General features: G+C 38.4%; 1 protein-coding gene across 5 annotated transcripts in view; it reads right to left on the bottom strand.

Annotated features, from left to right (window-relative positions):
* Cpne3 (copine 3) overlaps positions 1-21,644 on the bottom strand; it is a 51,433-nt gene that overhangs the window by 10,781 nt on the left and 19,008 nt on the right. For all 5 annotated transcript variants that reach the window (XM_048420121.3, XM_087897049.1, XM_087897051.1 and 2 more), the window contains 8 exons: positions 16,979-17,062; positions 14,454-14,543; positions 9,843-9,941; positions 8,445-8,531; positions 6,302-6,361; positions 5,659-5,792; positions 1,757-1,811; positions 148-199 (listed from right to left, as the gene is read on the bottom strand). In XM_048420121.3, the coding sequence (XP_048276078.3) occupies positions 148-199; positions 1,757-1,811; positions 5,659-5,792; positions 6,302-6,361; positions 8,445-8,531; positions 9,843-9,941; positions 14,454-14,543; positions 16,979-17,062 (661 nt within the window). The remainder of the gene's footprint in view (positions 1-147; positions 200-1,756; positions 1,812-5,658; positions 5,793-6,301; positions 6,362-8,444; positions 8,532-9,842; positions 9,942-14,453; positions 14,544-16,978; positions 17,063-21,644) is intronic.

The raw sequence follows: 21,644 nt of genomic DNA, 5'->3' as shown, positions 1-21,644 counted from the left end.
AATGTGAGGTGATTTCCTACCAAACAAAACAGTAAGCTAATGTGTCAGCCTGAGATTTAGAGATGAAATATGAGTAGCTCTAACCTGCAAGGAAAACATAAGAATGAATGAGGTGCTCTTCATGTTTGGCTTTCTGGCTTTACTTACCATTACAATAGGGGTTTGATGGGTTAAAGTTCATTGGAAATTCATGAGACACCTGTCAAAAGAAAAAAGGGCTGGTGAGGCCTATTTGCTAGTCCAGAATAAAGTTTTAAAAGGAGATTGCCTACCAGCTCAACCCTTTCCAGGCCTGAGTCAGTGGAGGACACAGATGGCTCCACCCCCAGACTTCTTGGTCTGGAGGGCACTATCAACCAAAAGCCTACCCAATGCCTCTGGCACTTGGCAGTCTGTCACCATCATACCAAGCACTGTCCAAGGTTTCTAGGCCCAGGTATGCAAGAGAAAAGCAACAGCTCCACACCATGCCTTGCAGCTGACTCAGGCAGGACTCAACCATGAGCCACCTGTGACCCAACCAACAGCTATAATGCCAGTGTGGTTGGGCCCCACTGTTGGGGAGGGGAGAGAGCACACACTAGAGAGAGAGGCAAAACCATTCATGGGCTGTGGAGAGAGGCAGATCTGAAGATGTGAGGTTGGTGAGGAACAGGCTGACATGAATGGCCTGCCAGTTACCCAAGTCCAAGGTGATATCCCAGCCTAGGCCAGGACTCCAAGAGCCAGGTGTTTGTCTGAGGACCTGAAACAGTCATCAGTGACTGAGTTGAAGTCTATGGCTTCTGTTGCCACTGATGGCTATGCAGAACCCTGTGGTGTGGGCCACCACCTGGAGCCATGTTGGTTGTTAGAGGGCCATGCTGCTGCAGGGGCCAAGTCAATCTGGCTGCCCTGCATTGCCACCTGGGGCCATGGTGATATTATGGTTCCTGCTGAGAACTATGTCTGGGTCTTTGACCCTACCACAGCTGCGATCTGAGTTGATATCCCTGGCTTGTGATGCAGGAGTGGGGAGGTGCAAATGCCCAGTGACTAGGTCGCAACTTATGACCTAGCTGTTGTTTGAGGGCTGTGTTGTCACCAGGGCCAAGACAATTGGAGTGGCCAGTGCCTTGTCTGATCAAAACAGGAGAGCTGGCCCTAGCAGTATGAGTGTGGGTGACCTGGACCTGGACCTGAGGCCCTGAGAATAGACCTGGCCCCACTCCTTGCTGCAGACCACACTGTGTGAACTAGCTTGGGCAATGCTGGAGAGCTTGCCTGGGTAATGATGATGAGGGAAAGCTGGAGGGCTGACCAACCCAGCTACCACCCAGGCCCAGAGCCAGGACTATGAGACTCATCTATGAGACTGAGTGGGCAGGTGAAGGGGATGAACCTACAGATCCAAAACAGCAGGAACTTCACAACACAGGACAACAATGGGATATCCAAGAGGAGCCCTAGTGAGAGTCCATTATTGGTGGCTTAGCAGAAGTCAGAGACCAATGACTCTGGCAATGAACACTTGCAAGGAAAGATGAATGGGCTAAAGGATAAACCTTGTGAACTCAACAGTCACACTACAGCTTCCATGATGAGATTCTTGTCTTTTTTTGTTATTCTTGTTTATTTTGGCTTGGTTTTGGCTTTTCTTTTAAATTTGTTTTTGGTTTTTTTTTTTTTTGGGGGGGGGGAGGCATTGCAAGGGCAGAGGGCAGATGTGAAATCCACAAAGGATCAATAAAAGTTAGAAAAAAGAAGGGGGGATTACCTGCCACTGAGGAGGCACCTGAGCTCCAAAGCCGAAAGCTGGAAACATCTTATCACTAAAAAAGAAAAAGAAAGCAAATCAAATAATTTTAAATAAAATATATATTTATTCATATTTATGAGCTTAGACTTAAAAAAATTCAAAGCCACAAAATTTATAAACAAAAAATTACCTAGCACTCCCTTTACTGATGCCAATGCTAGCACTGGAAAACACTCACTTTACAGGTTTTTCTGTGCATTGAAGGAAGAAATATCTATACAGGTTTTCTTGGTGTGTGTGACATGCAAGTGTGTGTGAAACATACCTGAGTGTTTTCCTCTATCACTCTCCACTTTAATGCCTTTAGAGAAGCATAAATTACAATTTATGGGGTAAGGGGTAGCTCGGTAGTTAAGTGCACTTGTTCTTGATGAGGGCCTGGGTTTATTTTCCAGCACCTACTCGCTGGCTAGCAACCATCTGCAAGTACAGTTCAGGGGATCCAAAACTTCTGCTGACATCCACAGGCTCCTGCACATACATGGTGTATGTACATGCATTCACGCACACATATACACATTAAATAAATAAATAAAATGTCTCATAAGCCATTACTTTTCATTTAAACCTTGTGTATTATTTCACTGAACAAATATGAAAAGCCAAAACCAAACAAACAAATAAACAAAACCACATCTTTTTTCTTTTAAGCAGGACTGTTTGGTTAAAAAAAAAAAAAACCTCAAATGATGAGGTTATTTGTAGCATTTACTTACATCATTTGATGTGAATATACATACAATTGACCATAGAAACATTGGGGGAAATGTCACCTATTATAAAACTCTCAAGTTTCTGCAAGAAAACAAATGTCCATCTGGAGTCTGCCATTTATGGACACAGAGTGTGGCCCCAAATATAGAACATGTGAGTTGGTACTGACATGTCCAGGGTATGGGTATTCCCCCAGAGGTACAGTGAAGGTGGCCAACATGCCTTACTATAAAACACCACCAAACACACTGTTTTCTACTGGAACAGTCTTTGCATGCTCACTCGTATTTACTACATTTGTTTATTTATATGTGTGGGTCACGTGCTTGCTACAGCGTGTACGTGAAGAACAGAGGGCAATTCAGGTTGTCCGGCTCGGCACAGGCACCTTCACCTGCACAACTACCTCACTTGTACTGTATTATTAATTCTAATATTTGGGATTTATTTTCCATTAAAGATAGATAATGTCCCTATCATGTCAAAAATATGTTTCCTAGTCTGTAGCCTGTCTCTAATGTTGTTTAGAAACTTCCATAGATTTTTTTTTAAACATTCTTTTACTAATGAGTCCATGAACACCCAAAGGGGATGTCAGCTCCCTCTTTATCCCTTCCATTCCTAACACTGATTATGGGCACAAACAGCCATGTTAAGCTTTTGAATGGGTGCTGAGGGTCTAACTGAGCCTCTCTCCCTATCACAGAACTCGCTCTTACCCACTGAGCCATCTTCCCACCCTCTTTCACGGATTTTCGTACTAGAGAATGTGAACACATACAAATTATCCCAAGACTTCTGCTTCTGTTGTCTTAGTAGCCAGGTACAATGCAAATTATAAACGAATCATCGATTTTTTTTCTCTTAAACATTTTCAAGTTTACTTTTGTTTCTCATTACTCTGAAAAGGGCTTTGACGTAGGATATGAAGCAGAAACAGCTGCTTCCCTCCTTTAATAACAGACTCTGGAGGCGGTGACCGCACCTACTCTAGGAGCCTGCCAAGATCAGGTGGCCAGATTCTAGCCCAAGGAGCTGAGTAGAAGGATTTTTCTCAGTAACATCGAATTATACCTCTAGGAGGAAATACACATGCACTCCTGGGCCCCTTTCTCCTCTTCCTACTGTCTAAAGAAGAGCAGAGAGCTTGTCCCCAGAAACAGAACCTATAAATTGAGGATGGCAAAAACGTCGGAACAGTACTGAACTTACTGCTATTCTGTGAGGCTACTTTGTTTAAGAGTATCTGCTTTATGACACATGTGGCTTATCATATTTTTCAGGTATGAATTGTGGATTCAAATTCAATTCTTTGTTCTTTTTGTCTTGAGACAGGGTCTCACTATGTAGCTCAGGCTGGCCTCAAACTCACAGAGATCCACCTCCCTCTGCCTCCCCAGTGTTAGGATTAAAAGTGTGACCCACTATGTCTGGCTTTAAATTCCACTCCTGTGAAATATGTTGCTGTTACAATCACTGTCTCTTAGATGCTATTCTTATTAGATTCACATATGTTACAGGATTATTTCTTACATATATGCTTGGTTCACTTGGTCAAGTACAGTTGTATGTTTGCATTTTGAAATAAATTTTAAAAGCTGTTCGAGTAGGGCTGAGAGATGACTCAGATTAAGAGCACAATGTCACCCTCTTCTGAACTCCATGGGCGCCAGGTACATACGTGGTATATACACACACAGGCAAAACACTCATACACATAAAATTAATAAATACGTTCAAAAGTTAAAAATAAAAACCAAACAAAGAAAACTGCTAAGCAAATTCTTCTTGCCTTTCTCCCTCCTTCCCGTCTTTCCTTCAGAAAAATATCTAGATGATTCTATTTAGAGATTTTTAAGACTCTTTTTGTCAGTATTCTAATGCAGTTCTAATTTAAATTGATTAACTGTGAAAGAAATTTCATTCACATCATTATCACAGGATCTCTTTCTATTTAAACATGGTCTCTTCTTAGTTCTTCAGTTCAATTTTTTAGTTTACCTTACTAAAAATCCAAAATATTTTACAAAATCCTATTCACTTATTATGATTTTTATGATGACCTTTATTCACTGTAACTTTTTAGCTAATATAATTTACTTCATTAGCTTAATTGGACAATATAATTTTGTTGTGGCTGGCTAGTGAGAAGTTGATGTTCTTATTCTGCATTTGTCTCTTTTTTTCTGAACTCTGGATACTTTCTAAATTTTAAAATTCTGTCATTTAGGTTTTGATTTGTTAATTATATGATTTTAAGAAGTCACGTGTGAATTTACCCTAGTCTTGTGCCCTTTTCAGGTGCCACTGACTGCCATCTACTGCTCATTGTCTTTTCAGACTAATACAAGGGTCTCTGGCACATATTAGCTGTTATAATACATCTAGTAGTAACAGTAGTAGTAGTCACATAGTTTTATGACTGAAAATTGAACCTAAGATATTCCACAGGCTAGGTACTGATTCTACAACTCAAAATACACCCAGGTCTCCAAATTTACTCAAAATCTAAGAACTGAAAATTCATTCAGAATACTCTGCAGTGATTAGGTTAAGATGCTCTTTAGCTTTGCCAAAAGCTCCAATTGAAAAAATACTTCAGCAGAGTGTGGTGATGCATTTCTTTAATTCCAGTGCTTTCAAGATAGAAGTAGACAGACCTCTGTGATTTCAAAGTCAGGCTGATCTACATACTGAGTTTCAAGCCAGGGAGGGAAGTAGACCCTTTCTCAGAATGAATGAATGAATATTTTTTTTTTTTTGGTATTCTGAGACAAGGTTTCCCTGTAGCTTATTATTGAGAGGAACATGTATATATGATAAGAAGCAATTTTTATTAAAGATTGCATCATCTAGGCTAAAATCACATATACAACTTATCCCTCATTGGAACTCCAAGGAAATCAGATCAAAGAAATGAATCTTGTTGACTTCTGTCAACCGTAAAATGAGGAAGCTACACACAACACATTACAACTAGTCACAGAAGAGTGACAATCAAAGGAAAACACAAAGAAAAAAAGACGAGAATTTGAGAAAGAACGCTATTCTATCATCTGCACTGTCCCACCTCTATCAGAACAACAGATGATGAAACAAGTAAGTATTCTAAGGAATTATGAAACGTGTACCCGAGTTATACTCACGTATCATAATCTTGAATTACCAATCCCACAGACCAGATGGCAGTCAGATACTCATTGACACCATTAGGGCTGATGTAATGCAGGGAATCTGAAGAACTGGGGTCACCATTGGAACCGGTGAAGTCCACTCCCACCTGCCAAGACAGCAATTCTTACTAGAGAGGGGCAGGGCTACCTGAGCTAGAGGTACAAGAAAACTTCAGAGATAAGGCCCCAACTATCCCAGAATGTCTTCTGCTATCTCCTAAAAAATTCTCACAGCATTTACACAAACAACTGAACAGGCCTCATTATGAAAACAACCTGTTCTTTTTCTAGATTGAAGAATCATGAATCATCACATGGAATGACCCATATTTAGGTGCTGATTTTGCATGTCTATTCTCTATTCCTTAAATAATTACAGAATAACCACTGGTTTGTGTGTTTCTGCTTTCTCCAGAGGGGGAGAGATTATTCATCAACTCATCAACTAAGTCAAACTTTCATGATGACCCTAGATGGTCTATGAGGAAAGCATGTTAAACAGATTGTGCAAATTTCGTAACAAAAGCAGCTTGGCAGTAAAAAAAACGCTGCAACATGGTGGTGGGGGCGGGGGACAACATCTAACAGATTTGCTAGAAAACTCAGTTTTACTTACAGTAAAATTCAGCTGGCACCCTCCCATGATGTAGTCAAGAAATGTGCATTCTACAGTAATCTAGAAAAAAACCACATGTATGTTAAAGCCGAACTCAGTCAGTGGTGGTGCACACTTTAATCCTGGCTCTTGTGAGGTAGAAGTCGGCAGTTATCTGAGTCTGAGGCCAGCCTGGTCTACAAAGCAAGTACTAGGACAGTCAAGGCTACACCAAGAAACCCTGTCTTAAGAAACCAAAGAAAAATAACCAGAACTTTCCAACTACACAAGAGAAACAAAAGGTTCCTTGATATATGCATTTCAGAGTTTGTAAGCTGAACAGGACATGACACAAATACGAGAAATCAACCTTATATCTGAGCACGTGGAACTCCTCCCTGAAGTGTCAGAACTTATAAAGACTTTACTACAACTTAAGCATCGCAGTATTAAGGTTAATATATCAGGAGAAGGGCTCGTGATGTTAGGCCCCTCCTGAGAATTCACAAGCTGTTACTAATTGCTGATGGAGTGAGAGGCATTTTCTTCAGGTGTCACCACTGGTATGCTACTTGTGTTTCTGTAAATAACCCTAATTAAACTTACTGAGTTACACACACAGGCAGACACACACAGACACACAAACACACGGGGGTAGAGGATGAAAATAAAGAGAATAGTTGGGAGGACAAGAGAGGGTAATGGGGCAAGGTAAATATGAGCAAATTGCATTATATACATCTGGATAATGTCAAAAAACCCCATCATGATTAACCAATACATGTAAATAAAAAAGGTGCAGCTGCAGAGTGCTTAGTTGTGGAGCTAACCACTGGACAGAGCTACAAGAGTCCAATCAAAGAAAGGGAGGGGCAATAACATGAACAAAGGGGTCAAGACCAGGATGGGAAAACCCACAGAAAAAGCTGACCTGACTAGTGGGAGCCAAGTAACTCCAGACACACAACCTGGAAACCTGCATAAGACCGACCTAGCCCCCCTAAAGAAGGTGACAGTGGGTGGCTTGGACAGTTGGTTGGGGTCACTGGCAGGGGGACCAGGAAGAATCCCTAATGAGTGATCTGGTTTTCTGGAGCCAATTTCCTATGAAGAGAAACCTTGCTCAGCCTAGACACAGGGGGAGGGCCTTGGTCCTGACTCCATGTGGTGATGTGACAGAATTCATGGCCATACCCTCTCTGAGGAGCAGCTGGAGGTGAGGTGGGGTGAGGGGAAGTAGAGGGAACAGGAGAGGAGGGAGGGAAAACTGGGATTAGTATGTATAAGAAATAAAATACAAAAAAAATCACACTGTGACTAAAAGCAAAAAGATTAGATTATCAATGGCAAAAGAAGAACTGTACTCAATGTATTATATAATAAGTCTAGTATACTGACAGTTTAAAAAAGCATTTAGTAATAAAGCTTTAATAAAATTAAAAACAAAAACAAAATATCCGAGCCAGATGGTGGTGGTGCACGCCTTTAATCCCAGAACTCGGGAGGCAGAGGCAGGAGGATCTCTGTGAGTTCGAGGCCAGACTGGTCTATAAAAGCTACTTCCAGGAAAGCTAAGGCTGTTACACAGAGAGGAAATTCTGTCTCAAAAAAACCAAACCAAACCAAAAGAAAACAAACAAAAATATCCTTTCAGTGGGAAAAACTTGGCTTTCCCCTACCATTTATGACACTTATGAAGAAATTATATCCAGGATAGATACACTAGGTCAGGCCATTTCCAATCTCACATTTCCTAAGATAGCAGAACACTTTCATTATTTATTCTTTGCTAAAAAGTTGCCTATGGGCTTGGTGCTGAAAAGCACCTGCTGTTCTTGCAGAGGACATGGGTTGGTTCCCAGATCCACAGAGGCTCACAACTATCTGTAATTCCAGATCCCAAACACCTAGCACCCTCTTCTGGCTCTGCAGATCACTGCACACGTGCATACACTTCACACATAGCATATATACCTACATGCAGGCAAACACTTATTCATTACACACACACACACACACACACACACATACACACACAGTTGTCAAACCTAGGAAGATTTTTTATTATTTCCAGCATTTACAGTAAGGACTTGTTTGATATGAAACCACAGTGGCACAAGAACTCAGAAAGTGAAGCCATTATAAGTAGTCAAGGACAACTGACCTCACAGTGCTTTACGCTGATCACACCTGAATTCTTGTAGCTTTTTTTCTTTTGTCTCTTTTTTTCATTTATGCATTCATATTCAACCTGTAAGAGGAGAAAATGAAATAAAAATTTCACTAGCAATAGCCAAATTACTAAAATGAAAATTTCACTACACCTTTTCCCTAAAAATCAAATCTTAAAAGAAAAAGAAAAGAAACTAAATTTTAATCTTGCTAGCAACACAAAACAAAAACATGCTTAGGAAAAAAAATAACAGAATAAAACAGAAATACATGAAGCCCAACCCTGTGGCCACAAGAAATTAAACTTCTAATATAAATATATACTTGACAAGAATGGTAGTCTTGTGTGCATGAATCTTGAACCTAAGGTATTTCCTTACCAAAAGATACACTCCTCACAGCCCGTGCTGGGCTTCTGTTGTCTGTGGAGGTGTAAAAGGCCCCCAGACCTTAGCACCACTGATTCTATGATGGAAGTACAATTTAGGTCATAAAACTTAGAAAACAGACAGCACCACCATCCAAAATGAAAACAAAGACCTCGTTCATCAAACCCATAGTTCTGGGAAAGTCTCTAAATATACTAACTTTGCTTTTTTTGGCTTCTGCAGTTCTGCTTCTGACTCACCGCCCTTGTTTACTGAAGTATGTCAACCCTGAACATGGCTTTTGGACTTAAAAGCTCACCCCAAGAAAGGGTCAGTGCCACACTTGGATCTCAAACACCCAGTGTAATCACGGGTCTGCTAACCAATATTTTTTATTGGTTTTAAATTCATGTCTGAGTAGTTTTATCTGGTGGATACCCCACAACAAAAACCTTTCCAGGTTTCACAATCAATGACTATTCCTCGATTTACCTAAAGTTGCACATCAATGGTTCTTGGGCTTATCCCTAATTTTCAGTATTTTATACTCTGCAGAGAGAGGTGAAGTCCTTCTATGTAAGAACAGGAAGGGTACACATAGAGATCACAGGACATCTGTCTGGCTTAGCCAGCCATGGGGACTCACACCTACCACTGAAGCTGGTTGTGCACTGTCTTCCCTATGCAGGCAGAGATTGTTTCACCCAGCACTGGACTATGATGCTTTCCCTTCCAAGCTACAAGAGGAAAGGCTACTTCCATTCCCAGAGATACACACTGTCTTTGCTTTCTTCCCTGTAGTCTGGAATGCTCACCTAGTGCTGATCACCATTACATAGTCTCTACTCAGTAAGACACGTACCTCATATATGAATTTTGGATGACTACTAAACAAAATTTAAAAATTTTAGGGCTTAACACAACATAGAATAAAAACATGATAAATGAATTGCTAAGCTAAAGAAAATATAAAATAAACAGGTAAACTGTAGACCTTAGGTAATTGCAAAAGTGTAACTTACAGGTGAGTTTCGGGAGGCTTCTTTGAGTTTTGTCATGGTGGTCTGAAACGCTCCAATAAGGTCATGTGATCCATCATTGTCATAATCATAACACTCTACCTGGAATTAAATATAATAAATATATAATAATCAGCATAATTTTATTAAAAAGTATTGGCTGCAATAAATGTGCCTTTTAATTAAAATAAGGGGAAACCCCTTAATATCAATGTCTAACTGGAGAAACAGGAACAAACTACCTAGAGCAGTGCTGAAACATGTTAAACCAGAGCTATCCAGAGAACAGGACCCAGACCATGATAGATGAAATCCACAAGCACGAACTCCATTTCCCACAGGAAGCAGTCACCAGTTCCTCTGCTGTACTCTGTGGATGCTGGTAGAAGGCTAAATGCAATTATGTCTAGTCTTTCATTTGCTTTACTTAATTATCACTGTGTAAGAGCTAGAAGCCAGTGTCTTAGCAGCTAAAAAATGACACAACTGAATCCCAGATAATTTGGAGTTACAGGAAATATGCCTGATCAGCTGCAAACCATGGCGGCTGAATTTGTAATTACAAGTTAGACACAACAGTCAGATTTGGTCTGAAGACTGGAAATCTTACAACACAAAGGAAAACTCAAGCAAAGAGAACAGTCAATTCACTGAAGTATCCATGCTAAGTCACACTCCCTTGGTTCCCATGTAAGGAGGAGAAAAAGTGGAGTTCTAGAGTTCTAGCCTTAGATCTGAATCCTACTAAATGCACATACTTCTCACTCCTTCCTCCCTTCTCTCTTTTCCTCCCTGTCTGTCTCAGGAAAAAAAAAAAAAGAAAACATTTATTTGCTCCTAGTAGGGCTTTTGTTTGCTTGTTTTGTATATGTTAGCTGGCAGATGGAAGAAAAGTAAATATTCACTAGAATGCTAGAACTTTTCAATGGGAAAATAAGGTGCTGTGATGAAGGTAAGCTGTATTCAGGGTAAGCTGAAAATCAATTACAGCGATGTAAATTTCTAGTAAAATTTCAACACATCAATTAATTTACATGGATATTTAATGTGTATACAGTGTGTATTCTCTAGACAGACCTAAGAGTTACACAGAAGGGAGATGCTGTTCTATTATTCCCATTGTTATAGAAATGTAACTTGAAGGAATTAAGTACAAAGCCAACAGATGCATCTTGTGTGGTGAGCAACAGGGACAAAGTAAAATCTTTTTTACACAGGAGACTGTGCTTGAAAGCAGTAGCTTCTAACAAGAATTTGCATCTGCCTTGGTGAGAACTCTACCAGGCTTCCAGCTTCATGAAGTTGTAGTGAGTCACCACGGTATAATACTTAGGATCTTACGTGCTCATCTGGCAGACTGAAGGTTTTCTTCTCAGTTCTACACACTGACTGCTTTTCATAACTGGATGTCTTAGTTAGGGCTTCTACTGCTGAGATTAAACACTAGGACCAAGATGAATGTGGGGAGAAAAAGGTTTATTTCAATTCCACATCACTGTTCATCATCAAAAGAAGTCAGGACAGGAACTCAAACAAGGCAGGAACCTGGAGGCAGGAGCTGATGCAGAGGCCATGGAAGGGAACTCCTTACTGACTTGCTCCTCAGGGCTTGCTCGCTCAGTCTGCTTTCTTACGGAACCCAGGACCACCCAGGTGGCACCATTCACAATGAGCTGAGCCCTTCCACATTATTCATCAATTGAGAAAATGCACCACAGTCTTGCCCACAGGCCAATCTTGTGGAAGCATTTTCTCAAATGAGATTTCCTCTTTCAAAATGACTCTAGTGTGTGTCAAGCTGACATAAGACTAGTCAGTACACTGGAAGTCTTTCATTCATTACTTCTATTTTCATTATCCTTCAGACTTAAAAATCAATCAATCTCAATCAAAACAGGCACATTCTAGAACTGCAAAGTGCCTTCTTTAAGGAAATAGTCTATAGATATTTTTACCCATGACTAAGTCTGACAGTTTGACTCCTGCCCTACATATTCAATACCCAATTTTAAATCAATGGCCTTTATCTGACTAATATTGTCAAGGGAAAAATAAATAGTTGATTTTTTTTTCTTAAAGAAAACAAAGTCTCATGAAAGCAGAAAACAATTATCTTAATGCTCGAATGAGATCACTTTTAGCAGACTTTTTTTCGGGCGGGGGGGTCGAGATAGGATTCCTCTAGAGCCTGTCCAGGAACTTACTCTGTAGACCAGGCTGGCCTTGAACTCCCAGAGATCTGCCTATTTCTGCCTCCTGAGTGTTGGAATTAAAGGTGTGTGCCACCACGACCAGCTAGTAGACATTCTTAAACTACAGCAAAACAAAATTTTACATTTTAGACTCCATGGAAAGAACATCGATTTACATTTGAGTCAAAGAGAACTTTAATATGATAAGATTTAATTAGACCTTAGTAAGGGCTAAAATGTTTTTAGCCCTTTCTAAGGCAGACACATCTCCAGTGCAGACAAGGCTGAGGCAGGATGAGTCACCAGTACTATGCACTACTTAAGCAACAATATCTGAAGAACTTGTGAAATTTAAATGTCTGCATATATACATAAAAGTGTATGTATATATGCAAAACTGCACACACCACACAATGCATCCTCACTTCAGGCAAGGTGGCAGCATGCACAATTATTTCTCTTACTCTCTTCATCTTTTGAAAGCAATGCATGCTAGGGTGACAACACAGCGATGGACCCACAGAGATCCTGACTTTACTCTCTGCTCTGCAATTCTTCACCAGACCTTTAAATGACTTCCAAACAGTGAGTAAACTGTAGCTGTGACCTGTCTGATACTGCAGAGAACACAGAGCTAGAGAAGTAAAGTGAGTGAGGATGTGGAGAGCCAAGTGTATACAACTAACAACAAACTAAGAGACTTAAGAATGGAGACATTTATCAGACAAAGCACAGGAAATCATTTACTTACTACAACAAATTGGCCCTGCAAGCATGCCACTGTGAGCAAAAACTGTTTTAGAGACATGATATTGTTGTTAATTTGTCAGAAACAATCAAAGAGGCATGGTATAGACTGCTGCCCTCTCTAGATTTGTCTTTAAATTAGAATTTGTAGCTGCTTCAGTAACATATAATTCACAGTATATTTATATATTTATGCTATATCAATATTTTCACTGTTCTTTGACATATCATACAAATCACACTTAATAATAATTTTTTAAAGTCTCTCATAAGCTAGGGACAACTCCCTCTGAAGCTCAGAAATTTTAGTGGCTTTTAATAACAACAGCACTCTGCTGCTATTTTACCGATTACAATGTTTTCACTTTCAATATTCTATCCTTATGCTCTTGTACAGTGGAAATTACTATATGCTTTATTAGCAAAGAGGTTAGGTGACCTGCTTAACATCCTTTACCTGGTTAAAGAGTTAAAAAAAAATGTCAGCTGTGGTCTGACTCCAAATCATGCTGTTGTTATGTTATGTTATGTTATGCTGTTTCCTATCGTCTTTCCTGTTTTTACTGTATTAATCACAATAAAAAACCACCACCAACACCTTTATCTATTGAGGTGTAAGGGTAAGAAAGCTTTCTAGAAGGACTTATGTTAAGGCAGACTCAGGGTTGAGGAGACAGTTCAGCAGAACTGTTTGATCCTCAGACAGAACTCATCTATAAAAAGTGTGTTGGTGTTACACACACACACACACACACACACACACACACAGTGTTTGAAGCTTGTGTGTGTTCACTGGCTGGTTAGGCTTTCTTTGGTAAATACTTACAAATAAAAATATTTAAAATAACTGTGGACATGTGATCTGTTTTTCTTTGTACCTACAATTCCTCCTCTGTTTTCCTGTATAACAACAGGAAGGCTCTGAGATCTCAAAATAACTAACATCTACTTTTATTTTCAAAGGCTGCGCTATAGGCAAAGAATGTAGTCAATGCTTCATATTTGTTAAGTAAAAGAATCTCATTATAAAGAAGACTTAAAATTTGTTAAAATAAAAATAATGCTGCACCCTTAAGCATTAAGCCAACATATCAGACAACAACATAGTCAAATACATATGTCTGTAATGTCATTTATTTAACAAAATGCTACCTTACATACTAACTTTAGAAGGCAGTTAAAATGTGTTCATCTATAGTAGGTATACACAGTGTCTGAGTTGTTATAGTGGACCTTGGATTTTGACTTGACAATGGTGTTAAAGGTGACATAATTCAGTAGATACTGCATGAGTTTTGAATTTTAATCTTTTCTGTGCTAGTAACATGTGATGATTCTCTTGTAATGTTGGGTAGTGGCAGCAAGCCAAAATTGCCAGTCAGCACATGGTAAACACCAAATGTGTAACAGTGCACTAGGTGGCTGTAATTTGGTAACTTAGTTGTATTAAATGCATTTTAACATCATTTCCTCTCTCCCATACTCCCTTTCCTCCCTTCTTTCCTTTCTACCCCCCCCTCTCCTCAAATAAACACAGGGCCTCAAGATCACTAAGCAATGTTCTAACCAAGCTACACCTCTCATCTAATTTATGAGGATTTGCATTTATAATGGGTTTACCAGGACATAATCCCATAGCAAACTACAGAGTACCTGAGTAATAATTTCAAATTACCTTAATGGTTTTGTCCATATCTCCATAGCACAGAGAGTTAAGAGAGATTTTAAAAGGCTTCCACACAGGATTCAGGTTGTTTTTTATGACCTGTAAAGATTAAAGGCTCCATTAGAACATGCAATTTATCAATATCTTTCTCTTGCCTCTCCTGGGTTCTTGTGACATTCTTACCATTCTTCCTCCAATCTATCACTCAACTATTTCCAAAAAAATTAGTAGGATTACATTTTATAATTATTATATGGTAATTATAATAAATTGTCCAATTGTAGTACATTCTGAGTAAAGAAGAAAGGTGTTTAGGAAAAATATACACCGAAATAACAATGTATACTTATAAATGGTAGCTTGTGGATCTTTTTTGAAACCAGGCATTTTACCATAATTTCAGAGGACCAAAAAATAGAGCAGGATAAGCATGAACTTTGTGGGCCCTGGGGAAACAGCTCGGCAGTTAAAAGCAGTGGACCCAGGTTTGATTCCCAGCACCCACGTGGTGGCTCAAAACCATCTGTCACTCCTATACTAAGGCATCCAAGGCCTTCATGGGCAACGGGCATACATGCAAGTAAAACACCAATATACACTTAAAAAAATTAAAAACATAAATCTTACTGTGATGAACATGAATTGGAAAATTAAATCTAGATTCTGAATTTTTAAGTTTCAATATTACATATTATGTAGACATACAAATGTGTTTCTTATTTTGACCATTGAAAAAGACTGAAAGCTATGATATCCTAGTATAGATCTAGTACTAAGATCTTGATCTTTACTGTGTATGGTAAGAACTGGCCCCTTCTAACTCTGAAAAAGAATAAAATATAAACCCTATCGATGCTGGAAAAAAGCCTAGAATTCATCTGCATTCCCTAATCAAATCTGGATTTAAGCAGTACAAATATTAATGTATGATGACAATTTGTGAGTTTACAATGATACAGATGAATGTGTGGTGATGCAGAGATACAGACTACAGTGGTTTATATAATATGTCTGCCACAGCCAAGGACATTTGAAATTTTATTTTCCTATTGGTACTACTGTTTAGGTAGGTTTAGGAGTGTGACTTTGCCAGGGAAGTATGCCCACTGGAAGCAGGCTTTAATGTTTCAAAGACACACAACGTTGCCAGTTCACTCTCTCTACTTCCTGTTTGAAGTTCAGATGTAAGCTCTTAGCTTCCAGCTCCAGTGCCCAAGCCTCTGCTCTTCCATGATGCTCTCTCCTTTCCGTCGGAAACTGTAAACCCAGAGAAATCCTTCCTCCAATGAGTTGCCTTCATTATGGTGTTTTATTACAGCACTGGAAGAGTAACTAATACAGTGGTGATATGAGAAAAACAAAAATTACTATTGTATAACCCCAATTGAATTGGTTAAAGAGCAAGGATCATCAATGGTGGCTGAAACCACTGGACAAAATGCTAGAGAAAATTAATCTCCATAAATAACTTATAAACGGAAAACATAGGACTTTATGATTCTCAGAGCTTATGGTCACCATCTTAAAAAAATTGCCTGACATCATCAGCACTGTGCAGTTTGAACACCATGAAGACTGAACATATGGAGCATTCTAGACATAATGTTTGATGTGCATCTAGTTGTGAGCAAAACCACAAGAATCTACTCTCGTTTCAATAATTCAAGCTGCACTATGGCATGAAAATATAGGCAGGTAAAAATAAGCTTATAACTGGGAGCCAATTGGAAAATGTAAAATCTGAGCCTACCCTTGAACTTAGACAAGACACATCTATATAAAAGGTGCTTGACACTGAGGAAATCTGAGCATGAATGGCACTCAGAATTGTATTAGTAAATCAATGGTAATTTCCTTAGGTACATGATATAGCATGCCTGTATTATTTTGAGGCAGGATCTCACTATGTAGGCCTGGCTGGTCTGGAAGTTAATTTGTAGACAAAGGTAGTTCATAGGGATCTGTGTGCCTACAGAGTACTGAGATTAAAGGTGCATATCCTCACTCCTGGTTGCTTTTACTTCCGAAAGTACCTATGTAACATTTAAAGGGAATTGAGATGCTTGTAGTTTACATCAGGATGATTTTCCAAAAGAAAAATAAATTATCTTTATAAGTGTGTGCATGTGTGTGTGTTTGTGTGTGTGTGTATGAGAGAGATAGAGAGAACAAGCAAGAACTTATTTAGTATTCTTTATACAATTTAAAGTTTTTCAAAAATGAAGCATAGCAGTGTGTCTTTTTTTAAGAAAAAAGAGTAAGCAAATAAGCAAATATTGATATATCTCTGGTTGCATATATACTTGAATTAAAATGAATATTTTCCCTGAGTTTGAGGCCAACCTGGTGTACACAGTAAGTTCCAGGACAGGCAAGGTTATGTGGAAAGACCATGTTCCAAAGGAAAAAGAAGAAAAAAAAAAAACAACAAAACCAAATCTCTCACAGAGAGGGGGGGGGGGGGAGACATTAAAACTCTTAGTATAATAATGTCAAAGGAAACAACTATTCTACTTTTAGATTCAAGGACTTACCTCTGTTCGGTGAACCATCAGCCAGTGGCCATCTGATGTCTGTTTGTGAAACTCCAAGTATGGATCTGACTTTCCAAACAGATCCTACATTTAAACAAACAGTTTTCACTCTCTTATTAAACCCTGTGTGAACATACCTTATCCGTGATTTTATATATATGACCTCACAGGTCCAACTCATAATGCAGATATACTGGTTGCAAATATCAATCCCGTTATCTCTAATGCTAACTTAGAAATGTGTAGAAATATACTAGGGATGAATATTAAGGCATTTGTGATGAATAATCCTGTGTATCAAAAACATGGTACTTTAAAATATGTTGATAAAATGTGTTTTGGCTTAATGTCAGCATTTTAAGTTTCTATTCACATGGTATTAAATACAAAAATATACCCCAAACATTAACTACATCAACTCTACGACAGACAGGGCAGTTAGCCATGGGAAGGGAGACTGGAAGGCTTTAATACCTTTTCCACGGTTGCATACTTTATTACGTGATAGATTTGGGCTTTAACTTTGTATCTCTTCCTTCTATATCTGACTCCCTTTCATCAATTCTAACCAAATCTTTTTTCTTCACACAAAGGAGCAGAGGTAGATGCAGAGCAGAAATCAAAAGCACAAACTGTATCTTCTATACCCCCTATACCTCACCATAGTGAGGTCTCTAAAGTGCTTATTCCTTGTCTTCATCACATGCAGATAAAATACTGGCATGATGTATAATCTACTCCATACGGTTAAATATGCTGGTCTTACTGCTGCTGATCTTCATTTTGAAACAGACATATTGTTAAGTTCATATTACTTAGTGTTTTTAAAAGTAGATGGCACTTCCTAATACCTCAAGTAATATATGTAAATTTATCACTGTACTGAAGGTTTATTTAGCCTTGAACTAGCCTCAGTATTTAATTAAGACCTAAGTTAGGGAAAGATTACTCAATGGTTAAGAGCACCTGCAGCTCTTTTAGATGTCCCTGGTTCAGTTGTCAGCACCCACATCAGGCAGCTCAAATGACTGGTAACTTCAGTTCCAGGGATCCAACTCCTTATTCTTCATCTGTGGACACCAGGAGTAAACAAGGTGCACACACATGTATGTAGGCACCCAAGATATACACATAAAATATAAGCAAAATAAAATCTTTTTCTTTAAAGACTTATGATAGAGCTGTTTCTCTTTTTGAGCAAGTTTAATGTCAAATAACATATTTGGTACAGTGAAAAATAATACAACTACAGGGAACTAGTTTTTTAACCTTATCTCTAAGAATCTTAAGTCAAGGAAAGAAATTTTTGTGCTCTCATTTTCTACAACTGATAAGAGTCTTAACACATAAGTTAACTTAAAAAAGAACACATTATATGCTTTGTGACTTATCTGAAAATAATCCCATGGGAAAGGCAAAGCATGCATACTTAATAGCATTTTGAAGGTCAAAAAGCAGTCCTTGTTTAAAGTTCATTAACTTGTCCATATTAACACTAATGCAAAAGGTAAAGATTCTTGACTGACACCTTGGATATGGTAAAGTAAAAAAAAAATGGGACGAAAGAAGCATGTGTCAAACACAGTCCCAGAATGGAGACATGTGAGGGAAATCCGAGTGTTTGTGAGAAAGCTCCAAGGAAACAAAACAAAAGTCTTGTGACCTCAGTTTCTTCAAAAATACAGAATTGTTCTTGGAATGTGCTTTTGTGCTCCTCCCAGGTACAGCAGATAGAAGTGAGTTTACTTCAGGTGTTGTTATTCATATGATTTTATGGAAAAACATGTTTTTGCCATGTGTGGCTTGTCCTTGAGATTGAAAACCTTACTTCTATAATTTTCTTAAGCCTCAGAGTATAAATTGTCTGATGCTCTGAATAATGTTGTTATTGTATTTATTCTGCCTCATTTTTAGGTTCTACTCTCCCAGGTTCACACTGCCAACTAGAGCAGTAAATAGTATGTTCCTACTGAACTACACTACTTAAGGGCTGGGAGTAGATAACACAAATATAAACCCAAACACAATTATGCAAACATACAGAGAATATGAACAAACATACAAGTACACGTATGTGTGAACACCTATGTGTAGAGGTATGTACACATATGTATAAGTTTGTGAACATTGATATATGTATGTACACATACACATATGTAAAATCTTAGTGCTTACGAAATTAAAGTCACAAAATATAAACATTTGAAAATATTGCTTATAGGAAAACCAAGAACAGAGCAAAACAGAAAGAAAGAGAAACTAAATATCTTGGATATACTTTGTTTTACAGATTTAGTTTGAAATCACGGGACTTGTTTCTTTAGAGACAGGTGCCACCTGTTTACCTGTTTCCTGAGTGTCAAGTCTACAAGTATTGCACCACACTTGACTAAATTATAGTGTAACGATTCTCTCTCTCTCTCTGTATGTGGTGATGAAGACTATACTAGAGCCATAACAGACTAGGCAAACATTCTACCACTGAACCATATCCCAATTTTTACATGATTTTAAATCAAAGTATTTTTTAAGCAATCACTAACTGTGACAGAGATTAATTATTTCATTAAAATGTAAGAATTTAACTCCACCTGAGTGGAATACATATACCTAAGCTCACACTGTAGTTCAAGAACTGTGACTTATACCATTGATACTTTATTCTGAAATAAGTAGTAAGTAAAAAACAATATGTGATTTTGTTAATATCGTTAAAAATTGTGGTTTTCAGCATAAGAGAAAAGAGGTAGAATAACAAAAGTAAATCCCTGTGAGTTTGTATATGAACTGTAAATATTTGTGTAAATTATGATTTAGTTCTTTTATTTTTGAGATCAAGCCTAACTACATAGTCAAACTGGTCTCAAACTCAGGAGCCTCCTGCCTCAGCTATCTGAGTGCTGGTATTAAAGGCATGCACCACTATACCTGGCCATTTAGTTTTATGTAAAACAAAAAAACTGTCAGGCATCAGGCATAGTAGCACATGCTTTCAATCTCAGCACTTGGGAGGCAGAGTCAGGCAGAGTTCTGTGAGTTTGAGGCCAGCCTGGGTTACATAGTGAGTTCCTGGATTACATAAAGAGACCCTGCATCAAAACAAACAAACAACCTTCTTTCCTATCAGGTATGGCAGTTCATAGCTTTAATCTCAGTACTGGGGAGACAGAGGCAGGAAGACTATCATGAGTTTGAAGTAAAAAGAAGAAAAAAAGAAAGCTAGAAAAATTTAAAAACCAGTGAGGGTGGGGAGCTAGAGACAAAAATGGCTGAACAGTTAGGACACTTGCTGGGCAGTCATGGACCAGAGTTAGGATCCCAGCATACAAGTCAGGTCTCACAGACATTTGTAACTCTAGAACTGAGGGATCCAATGCCACATGTGCACTGGCACATAAACTCACACATACACACACAAAATTAACCTTTAAAAAAGATATTTTCTCTGGCTCTATATACTAAAAGGGCCTAGAAACACCACGAGTGACAGCAGCAGCAAATGGTAAGAGCTCCTCTTCCCTGCGTGATCCCAAATGCACAACCACTAAAAGTCTGGGGCAAAAATTACATAAAATTAACTTTGAATACCATGTCATCTGATGGATAAGGGGACTATCTACAGATTCCTCTTTGTACCAAAGGGTCTCCAACATAAAGCTGAGATTGGGATAATTTGAATATCAACCAAAATTCTCTTGTTGTAGTTAGCAATTATTAATATTTAAATCTATGAGTTTGTAGTTATTTAAAGAATTAAATAAAACAAGATTAGCAGTCATATCTGGAGGATGCGAGGGAACCAACTTATTCAGGAAAAAAGATGTATACAAAAGGTATCAAATGTTTTGTCTTTCCTGTATAGAACATATTTCAATGATAAATAATTAACAGAAAAATATTGGGGTTGGACAAATAGTTAGCAGCACTTAAGTGTACTTGTTACTCTTGCAGAGGACCCAGGTTCAATTTCCAGCACCCATGTAGTGACTCACAACCATTCATAACTCCAGTTATGAACTGAACATCTCTTCTAACCACCACAGGCTTCGTGCACATATGGTGCACACATATACACACACAGGCAAAAGACATACATGCATAAAATAAAATAAACAAATCTCATAACACACTGCTCAAGTAAGAGAGAGAGATAAGTGTTTACTTTGGGGAAATGTCTCTCTATAGAAACTTTATTACTAAGAAATGAAGCTCTGCTAGAGTAATACCACAGTTTCAGAGACCTGTAAGATAATATATGTAGGTAGCTATCATCAATAGTGTCATTAAAATCACCAAACTTTTAACTCAGTATTGATCACCTGGTGGAGTTATATAGCACAACTGATGAAAATGTCTTGTTAGCAATTCAAGATATCATCAGACAAGCTTACTGAAATCAGGAAAGAAAGAATAAACCAAGAGAAATGATGCCACAAGGATTTATTTAGCTATATTTGAATGCACAGACTTCTATAGGACAAAGGAATCTGTTTCCTAACTGTATGGATGGACAGATGAATGGATGTGGGGTGGGGAAGGAAGGAAGAAGGGAGTGAGAGACAGAAAGCAAGAAAAGAAAGACATAACAAAGAATTTATAGATCAAAAATTATCTTAAGAGGTATTTTAAATAATTACACTTTAAAGAGTCTTTATAAACATACCAA

This window comes from Myodes glareolus, chromosome 16 (assembly GCF_982192425.1).
Source record: "Myodes glareolus chromosome 16, mMyoGla1.1, whole genome shotgun sequence".
Lineage (NCBI taxonomy): Eukaryota > Metazoa > Chordata > Mammalia > Rodentia > Cricetidae > Myodes > Myodes glareolus.
This window is presented reverse-complemented; position numbering and strand designations above follow the sequence as displayed.